The sequence below is a fragment of the Octodon degus genome, unplaced genomic scaffold (genome assembly GCF_000260255.1).
Source record: "Octodon degus isolate 3935 unplaced genomic scaffold, OctDeg1.0 scaffold00116, whole genome shotgun sequence".
NCBI classification, from domain to species: Eukaryota; Metazoa; Chordata; class Mammalia; order Rodentia; family Octodontidae; genus Octodon; species Octodon degus.
This window is the reverse complement of record NW_004524692.1, coordinates 8,461,321-8,471,601: the sequence shown is the minus strand read 5'-3', so window position 1 is coordinate 8,471,601 and position 10,281 is coordinate 8,461,321. Positions and strand designations below refer to the sequence as shown.

The 10,281-nt window shown below is 34.1% G+C and overlaps 1 protein-coding gene across 1 annotated transcript in view; it reads left to right on the top strand.

Moving 5' to 3' along the window:
* Positions 1-798: 798 nt before the first annotated feature.
* LOC101567004 (pyrin and HIN domain-containing protein 1-like) overlaps positions 799-10,281 on the top strand; it is a 47,113-nt gene continuing 37,630 nt past the window's right edge. The window contains exons 1-2 of the mRNA XM_023699847.1: positions 799-892; positions 5,711-5,817. Of these exons, the coding sequence (XP_023555615.1) occupies positions 5,761-5,817 (57 nt within the window). The 5' untranslated portion in view covers positions 799-892; positions 5,711-5,760. The remainder of the gene's footprint in view (positions 893-5,710; positions 5,818-10,281) is intronic.

Below are 10,281 nucleotides of genomic sequence, written 5' to 3'. Positions count from 1 at the left end.
GAGTTCAATATCCCTACCTGACTTTTAGTACTCTTACAGATGTTGCAAAGCTATCATGCTATGTTGTTTCTCTATAAGTAATACAAGAGACTGGGTAATCATGAACTTAATCATTGAAATAATTCAGTCTAGCCATAGTCAAGAAGATAACTTGAAGCACAATGTCTAGATATTGTTGATAAAATCAAATGTTTAGCATCACTTCAAGCTCTGGCAAGGCCCAGGGCAGTGCACTTTTACGAACAGACTGAGTCATACAATACTTAACAAGTAGAGACCTAGAAGACCCTCCCCTGTCTAGGAAATGCACTATAGTAACATTAATAATAGAAATCCTCCCACCACTTCCACTCGGTCAGCAAGACTAAAGGTATAAGTAGCTAGAAAGTGCCTCCCAATTTTGCCATAAGAGCTTCAGGATCTCAAGTACCACAGAGATTCCTAGTGAACGGTGAGTAAGGCTGCTGGGTATGAAAATTCTAATATTTGAACTTTCATTTGTTGATATTTGTATGAAAAAATTAAGTTCTAGCTGAGTCCTAGCTTAGCATGATCACTAAGATATTACAAGGAAGAAACTACAGTTCTGCTTTTACAGGAAAGCCCAATTTCAGAGCATGGATGCGAGGAGACTCATATTCTGTCCCTGTTGTTCTACTATGTTAGTCACCAACACATCACTTCTGAAATTATTGCATGACTCTAACCACAATTTTTTGTTATCTTTTGAAATACTTCATTTTCTTAGCATTTTAGAAGATTTCAATATCTTGCTCTTCAGTGTCCTGGACTTTTACTGATTTGCCTGCCTTTTCAAACATAATAGCCACTACTTCCTGCATTGCTACAAATCTCAAGATCCAGACATCCTGCTGAAGAGATTTCTAAGAAGGTAAGTCTTACTGGTTGTTTTGTAGACAATATCCTGAGTTCTCCTAAAAATACGCAAGAGAACTAATGTAAATCACTGTTAGTACTTTGGGTAACGGGAGAAATGTTAGAATGAGCTGTATTTATACATCAGCTTCAAAAGCTTAATTCTGAAGTTTCATTTAGAGAAATAACTGACATGTTTGTTCTTCCACATTTGAGTCCTATGCAATATTTTTGGAATTTCAAATTTTGAAATAAAGATGTCTATGAATTAGAAAAGTTGATATATATACATACATACATATGTATGTATGTATGTATATGAGAAACTTTGTTTGCTTGGCTGGAGAATTTGTTGATTTCATAATACAGTCATGTAATAGAAGTACAATGCAGTGAAGGACAGTAGCATGAAAAATGCCATAAAATAATATTAAGTAAAATGCGCATCTGGACATTAAGTTTTATTACATGTTAGTTCCCCTATTTTAGTAATCATGAGAACATTGGACTCAGCTTACATACATTCTTTCAGATGCAGTCATTAAAACAATTTCTTTCTTAATATTTATGTGTATTTCACTCTTAACTCCCCTCTGTTTAAAGAAGTAAAGGCAATACTTCAGTGAAATGAGAAGAGGCTCTGCAAATCTTAAAGTTGGTTTATTTTTCCCCTTGTGCGGCAAGATCTATCTGAGACATGAGACAGTCAGTAGGAAACACTTCTGTTTCCTACTTTTATTTTTTTTTAAATGTCCTTCTCTAGAGCCTGTCACAAACTTTCATATTTACTTGAATAGAAAGGAGAATTGTAAATATTTATTGCAGAATTCTTACATGAATGAAAAAATTTAAGTTTATTGATTATGTTGCTCAAATTTTGTGAGTCTAAACAATGATTTGTACCTCGTTCAATGAGTAATTCACATGTATACTATGATACATAACATAAAATAGTGTTTTTTTCTTGTAGTTCTTCCGAAATCATAATGTATATATACTCACATGTACATACTCTATGTACTCTATATGTGACAGGGCTACTATATGTATGTTGATCCACATAGAGAAAAATATAATGAACATTATAATTTGTAATATCACAAAGGATTATAAAGTAACATCAAAAATAATCTTATTAATAGAAAAAGAGGAATTAAGGCAGACATCTTCCCAGCAGTTGAATTTTTTGTCATTATGTGATATCTGACAGTACTTTCAAACTCATCCACCACTTTTGATATTTAAAACTACATTAATATAGATGACTGTCTTTTTCAGTTACTTTTTACATAGTAAATTTGTTTAAAATATTTCCTCATTTAGATAAAGTTTTTTAACATAGGGGCAGTTGTCAAATTATATTTCATAATTTATTGTATATTTTGTAGACCCTTTATGTATATTCTATAATTACTCACTTTGACTTGATGTTCCCTTAACTTCATGGCACTTCTGTATTTTCGTCTGTCTGTCTTTCTAAAGTTTATACCTGTATCTTATGCTTTAAGACGAATATATTAGTGATGTGACTTGTTCTATTTCCTTCCATACACCACTATATTGATAGTTTCTGTTTTTCTTCTTTCATCAGAGTGTGTTTTTAAAAAATTCACATGCTTAGTTGTTTATTTTCATTTGACTTAATATCAGCCTGCAGGATTCTCAGCTTTGCTTATTATTTTCTTCTTCAATATCACTTCCTATCCGTGTTCCTCCACATGCATTTCCCTTTCAAAAACACCACGGATTTTATTATCAGAGAATACATTGTTATGCTTCACTGCTCAAATAGCATTTTTATATTGTTCTAAATTGTCCCTCAATATTTTTCTTACATGACAATTGAGAGCACCTTCTCTATACATGTGGGAGTAATACATTTTAAAATTTAGAATTTGGATGTTGTAGAAGGCTACTTAATGCTTTAATTACTGTACCACTAGCAATTGCATATGAATCTGAATCACTATGCCACTAACAAAATCAATACTACTTAAACAAAACACTTGACTTTTCTCACTTAAATAAAATGAAAAACAATTATTCATAACCTTCTATCACCTGACATCTGGTATTTCCCAACTACAGTCAGTTGTCACAGTTACTGAACAAATTCTTCTACTATTAAAATATTTTATTTTTCTAACTGAAATGGATTTAAGCTCAGTATTATACAAAAAGTGAATCTCTTGTTGCTATTTTGTTGTTCAGAAAAAATTTCAGTATTACTCTTGAATATTTATTGGTAATCCACTATTTCTGGTAGCTCATACAATATCATTTCTTGGATTTAATACTATTTGATTTCACTCACTATAACGTGTGTATGTATTTACTGCTCAGTAAATGGGCTTTTTGAAATTGAGGATATGCTTTTCCCTTCAGAACAAAAAAAAAAGCCTCAGAAATTTGAACATTTCAATAACACAAAAGACACACAAACTTATTATTTATAAACCAAAAGAATTTGTAAATTTAACAAAAATTTCAAAGCCATACATGCACTGAGTGTTATCAAAAAATGCACTCAAGCTAAAGATCTCCAGAACCACATCATTCTGCACATTTTGGAACTCTAGAAGTGTCCTGAAGACAAAACTTCACATGATTCATAATGGTAGAACGGAAGGAAATAAGGGCAAAAAAAAATTGAAATGCCTTTCCATGAAAAATAAAGGATATTAGCAACAACATAACACAGGAAAAAAATTTCAAGATTCGTTATATAATTCTAAAGAATCGAATGTAAGGAATATAATGGTTTAGTAAGTTAAAATATGCAAATAATTTAAGCAGACATGCTACGATATTTTATGGACAAAGGGGTTTTTGTTGTTTTGATTTGTACAGTAAATGGAAAAAATGATTAAAAAGAGTTCAGCAAGACTGATACAGAGTCTATTGCCAAATATCAAGCTCTACTGAAGAGAATTATGAAATCAAATCAGTCAACAAAGTAGTTCCAGCACATAAATTCTTTGATCCTGCAATAGGACATATGTGGCTTCCAACATCTGACAGTGATAGGGTTACAAAGGACATGGTACAACCTGACAGGATACACAGTACAAATAAGAGCTAATTAACAAAGAGCCAAAGGACAGCAGCATGGATGTCAGAAGAGTCAGGAGCCAATACACATATACCAAAGATAGTTCCAGCCAAGAAAGCATATAAATAGGAGGCAGAGTTTGACACTGCATAATCTGTGCTGTGATCTGCCTATCTCACCACCTACTACCCCACAACCATCCATGATATCATCATCAGTGAGGATCTCCTTCGGAATGTGTAGTGCAGCTGTTTTGCATGCATTTTCTATAGTGAAGCAACTGGTAATTATGACCCTTTTTGCTGCACACATGCTTTTGACTTGTGACAGCACTGAGACAAAAGTCATGCATGTAGGCCTATCTCATTTGTAACTTGGCTATGTACATGAGAAAATGAAACATTGAATGCCGAATTTTTTTTGTAGGTTCACCTGTCATTTGAAAGATGGAAAATGAGTACAAGAGAATTGTTCTCCTGAAAGGTTTATATCCTATCAGTGAGGAACATTTTAGAATAGTAAAGTCTTTAATGACTGGAGAGTTAAACCTGCAAGGAAGTGAGTATGAAGAATGTGACAAAATTCAACTTGCTGACCTGATGGCAGAAAAGTTCAAAACGGATGCAGGACTGGGAAAACTGATAATTTTCAAAGACATACCGGATCTTGAAGGCACTATTGACATTCTGAGAAAAGAGAAGGCAAAAGGTAATGATGTGTATGCTCATGATATTCACTAGAACCCCAACTTGGTCATGGCACCTCCCCCAGCATATTCCTCAGTTCCTACTGCAATGTTCGTGGTTAAAGTGCCAAAAACTTGACAAACTAGAAAAATCCTCTACTATAGAAAGTACTGCTATACTGGAGGTAGAGGAGTTGAGGGAGGTCCCAAAGGAAATAACAAAAAGTAGAGTGAATTCTTGACAATTCTGTGGCTTTTTCTGCATTGGAAAAATCAGAGAATAACAGAATAAATTTAGGGGAAAATTATGTATTTGAAATAGATGCACTATAAATATATAGACCAATTAATATTATTTCTCTTTTAGGATATTTATTCAATCATTAATATCTTATCTGACAGAAAATGTGAGGTACTACTTAAATAAAAACCTCTGCCTCATAGATGTGAAGAACTTCACTATTAAAACAATCACTGGGTTTGTAAAAGATACATAAAATTTATAAGGCCAGTAACATTACTATGTCACAGCACAAATAAGAATAAAATTTGTCAATATCCTTTATAGAAGATGAGCTATTCTTAACATGATTCTTTTCTTTTTTTCCCTGTATCTTAGGGCAGGTTCTACAAGGTGTTCAGCGTCTCACTACTAGATGGGACTCATAGTAATCCGCCTGTTTACAACCTCCCAAGAGCTGGGATTACAGGCACGCGCCACCAAGCCCTAGCTCAATTGCCGTCTCAGCACGCCCCGGAGGAAGGGGCATCAGGGCAGTCCTTGGGTTCAAACCCTGGCCCCGGCTCCTGTCCTCAGGCACTTTAATCTGATGAGCTGTTTGGCCGGTCCTTACTTTTGATTCTTAAAAATGAATCTATAAGATTATAGATTCAGCAGCATGGAAAGGCTTCTTAATGCACTAGGGAATAGAAAGAAGCCACTGGGCTGTGCCTGTGCCTAGGTTGCCACCATTGGCTTCTTCACAACTAACCAATGAAATAGAAGTAGAGGAGCCTACTTAAATACACAAACAGAAACTGAGAGGACACTGGCCACATTACTAGGGACCTCCACTCACTGTATTTTTTTTTCTCAGTATCACATAGGAAAAGTAAAAGTCACAATCAATCTACTCCTGTTCAAAATATGCTCTCCGTGGAAGATTTGCAATCAGATTCAGAGAAGAATGTACCCCTGTCAAACGTAAGTTGGATGAGTTCCTAGGATCAAGGCTGCTCCTAGGGCTCTTTGACATTTCACCTTCAGGTCAACACTTATTATTTTTAGTGAAAATGAGGATCAATGTCAGAAAATTCACAGTTGTTTGCTCATTTTGTGTCAGGACCACGGTGCTTTCTAAATTCATATCTTAAGAGATAAATAACAAGAAGAACAAGAGTGAGAATGAAAACAAAGCAACATAAACCAATGAAAATGGTATATAAATTTCAAAACAAGAATAGAAAATTAGCAATGGTTGTTATACTATGTACTGTTATCATCGAATTTGCTGCTCACATTACCAGATATGGGCATGAAAGATTGATCAAACTTTTAAATATTGACTCTTCCTTGCAATAAGCCTTAATGTTTTTCCCTGACCTTTTTATTTTTTATTGTTTAAGTTTATTTTAAACAGAGTACAAAATACTAGATAAGTCATTAGAGACAATAAGCATTTAAAAAATAAACAGGATGAAAGGTATTCTTCTGTGGTTCTTATATTGCATGTTTCTGTCTTCAAAGTTGTTGCTCAGATTACAGATACTGGCATATTACACCAGTCAAAATAATAACTTTAAACATTAACTGCTACCTTTAAAGAACTGGCAGAAATTAGTAGTAGAATTATCTTAGCTCTCCTTTCTGCATACTTCCTTTTCCTCCTTCTCCTTTACCTCATCTCTGTTGTTCATTTCTTATGTTCAGTTTCTTTTTGTTCAATTGCATCTATTGTACCTTTCAGATTTTATTTATTCTTCCAGAGTCTTATACTAGGGATACAATACAATGTTAACACATGCGGTCCTCATATATTTAACTTAAGAATATAACCTCTAGCTGTATTCATTTACCAATAAAAGTTTCAAGTTTATTTAGAGCTGAGTAATACTCCTTTGTATAAAATACCACATTTCTTTATCCATTCCTCAGTTGATGGGCATTTAGGTTGTTTCTAAGATTTAGCTATGACAAATTGTGCTGTCATAAACATGCGTTCACATATAACACTGTGGTATGATGTGTTCAGTTCTTTTGAAAAATACTCAGAATTGAATGAGACTTCCATTCATAGTTTTTGTGGGGTCTCCACACTGATTTCGATAGTGGTTGTACCAATCTACACCCCCACAAACAGTGGAGGAGGGTTTCTCTTTTTTTAATGCCTTTCCAGAATTTGTTAGTAGTCTATTTCTTTTTGAAATTAATTGTATTGAGAAAAAATAGCAATAAGACAGCTTCAAAACAGTTTGATAGGAACATTACCATAATTGTACATTGCATATTGTTGTCTTCATAGTAGTTATTCAGAGTACATGATGCAGACATGATATCTTCTCTAAACACTATTAGCATAAATCTTTCTTCTCATTGAACTAGGAAAAAGTAGCTGTATATCCATCCTATTTTTTTTTATGTGTGTGTGTGTGTGTGTGTGTGTGTGTGTGTGTGTGTGACCAGCTCAGCCCACCAGGGGGCGGGGCTGGCTGGCATGTGGTGCTGGGGGATTGAACCGCGGTCCCCGTGCTTTGCTAAGCTTGTTCTAAGTAGGTGCTTTAGACCACTGAGCCATCTCACCAGCCCATCCATCCTATTTTGTATATATAGATTCATAATTTTTTTCACTACAAAATGGGTCTTAATTTATATCCATCCTTTTCTGTTTAGCTTTCACAGAGATGGGTGTTCCATTTCCATTCAAATATTGAAGATGCCAGTTGATTGAGTTCTTTATGAAGGCCATTCTTTCTGGAGTGAGATGGTATCACAGTATTGTTTTAATTTGAATTTCTTGAATGACCAGTGCTGTGGCACAATTTTTCATGTATTTATTTGTCATTTGTATTTTTTCCTCTGAGCCGTGTTCATTTATCTTGTATGCCCATTGTTGGATTGGGTCTTTGAATTTTCAGGGCTTGATTTTTTTTTAGTTCTTTATATAATCTAGATAGAAATCCTTCATCTGAGTCATGGTTGTTTAAGATATTTCCCAAATACGTGGGTTATATTTTTAACTCTGTTGATGACTTCTTTGGATGTGCATGAACTTATCAATCAAGTTAGAGATTCATTGAAATTCACTGAAGTATTTTCCATGCAGTTGGGTTTAAATTCTGGAATTCTTTGTCTACCCATATATTTTCAGTATTGCCACCTACTTTCTGCACCATTACATATAGTATTTCTCTTTTAATGTTTAAATGTTTAATTCAGTTGGACTAATTGGTCTATCACCCACATGGAGATAGACCTAGATCTAGTTTTAGATTTTGCCATGTGGAAAGCCAGTTTTTCCAGCACCATATATCAAAGAGGTTATTTTTCTTCCAAAGAACCTGTTTGGCTACTTTGAAAGATTTTGTGCTGATTCTCTATTTTATCTCTCAGATGGCTGAGTGTGTTTATATTTCTGTCCACAGCTTTTTAATCTATTCCATTGTAATTTTAATTGTCTGTTTTTTGCTGTTACCATGCTGATTTTGTCACAGAAGCTTTGAAGTGTAATTTCAGATCAGGGAATGTAATGCCCCTTGCTTTGTCTTTGTTGACTACAATTTCCTTCGCTATTCTACATCTTTTTTGGTTTCAAATCAATCTGAGGAGTGTTTTCTCTATCCCTGACATGTATTTTCCTGGTGTTTTGGTAGGAGATGCATTGAATCTCTATAATAATTCTGGGAGTATAGCCGTTTTTACAATGTTGGTTCTTCCTATTGAGAGGCAAGAAATATCTTTCCATTTTTTGAAATCCTCTTTGATCTCTTTTTTCATAGTATTGTAATTTTAATTGTATAAATTCTTTACTTTCCTTGATGGATTACTTCCAGAAGTGATTTTTTTTATTTTGTTTCTTTTCTTTCTTTTTTTATTCCTTTTCTTTTCTTTTCCTTATGATGCTATTGTGAAGTGTGCTGATTCTCTATTTTATCTCTTTTATCTCTCAGTGTTTTTTCTGTTTGTTTGTTTGGTTTTTTTTTTTGTTTTGTTTTGTTTTTGGTTTTGACTTTGTATCCTGCTATGCTACTAAATTTACTAATTGTGGGGTTTTCTCGGTGTAGTTCTTTGGATCTTCCATAGAAAATACCATGTCATTTACGAATAATGATAGTTTAACTTGTTCTAAATTCTTATTACTTTTACTTCTCTCTCTTGTCTAAGTGAACTGGCTAATGTTTCCAGAATTGTAATGGTAATAGTGAAAATTCCTGTCTTGTACATGACTTTGAGGTAAAAGTTTTGAGTTTTTCTCCACTTGCAAAGATGTTTTCTGTTAGTTTGTCATAGATGACTTTTGATTCAGGTGTAGGCAAACTATGCCATCTTTCTTTAGGGTTTTTATCTTTCTTTTTTCTTTCTTTTTGATGTTTTTACTACTGCATCTACAGGGTGTATAGCCTCTCACTACATAGGCTGAACTTGTACTGATTCTCCTGTTTTCAGCTTCCCAAGTTCTGGGATTACAGGAAAGCACCCCCATGCCCAGACCCATTGACCATCTCAGCATTCCCTGGGGTCAGAATCAACATGGCAGGATGGGGATTGAACCTCTAACCCCTGCATCTGAATAAAGCAGGTGACATACTTCATTTAGCTATCTGGCCAGTCCTGTAAGAATTTTATCATTAATAAGTGTAGACACTTTCTAAAGCTTTTTCTGCATTTACTGACATGATCATGTGTTTGTTGGTTTTGACAATGTTGATGTTACATTTATAAATTTGCATATGTTGAACCATCCTTGCATCTCTGGAATCAATAACACCTGGTCATGGTGTATAATCTTCCTTATAATTGGGTGCTTTGTATTTGCTAGAATTTTATTGAAGATTCTTGCATCTATATTCATGAGAAAGATTACCCCTTATTTCTCATTTTCAGTTGGGTCTTTCCCTGCTTTTCATATCACTATAACGCTTGCCTGCACAAGTGAATTATGGAGCATTTCTACTTTTCAATTTCATTGAAGAGTTTAACGAATATTGGGATTAAATCTTCTCTAACTTCTAGTAGATTTCCGCTGTGAATCAACAGTACCTGGAATTTTCTTTGATGGTAAGGTTTTTATTACATTTTCAAATTTGTTGACTTATATTGGGTTATTCAAAGTTTTTATATTTTTTGATTTAGTTTTGGTAATTCATATAAAAATACATATCTGTCTATTTTTCTGTGTTTTCCATCCTGTGAGTGAAAACATTTTCAAAGTAGCTCTTGATGATTTTCTGAATTTTCACAGGATGTGCAGTAATTTTATCCATTTTATTCTGTACTGCTTGGCTCGAGCTCAAGTTTTATCAGTTTAATTATATCGTTCAAAGAACCAGGGGCCAGGGAGATGTCTCAGTAGAATAAGCACTTGTCTTGCAATCTCAAGGGTTGAGTTTAATTCCCAGTTCCACCAGAAGAAGAAGAAGAAGAAGAAGAAGAAGAAGAAGAAGAAGAAGA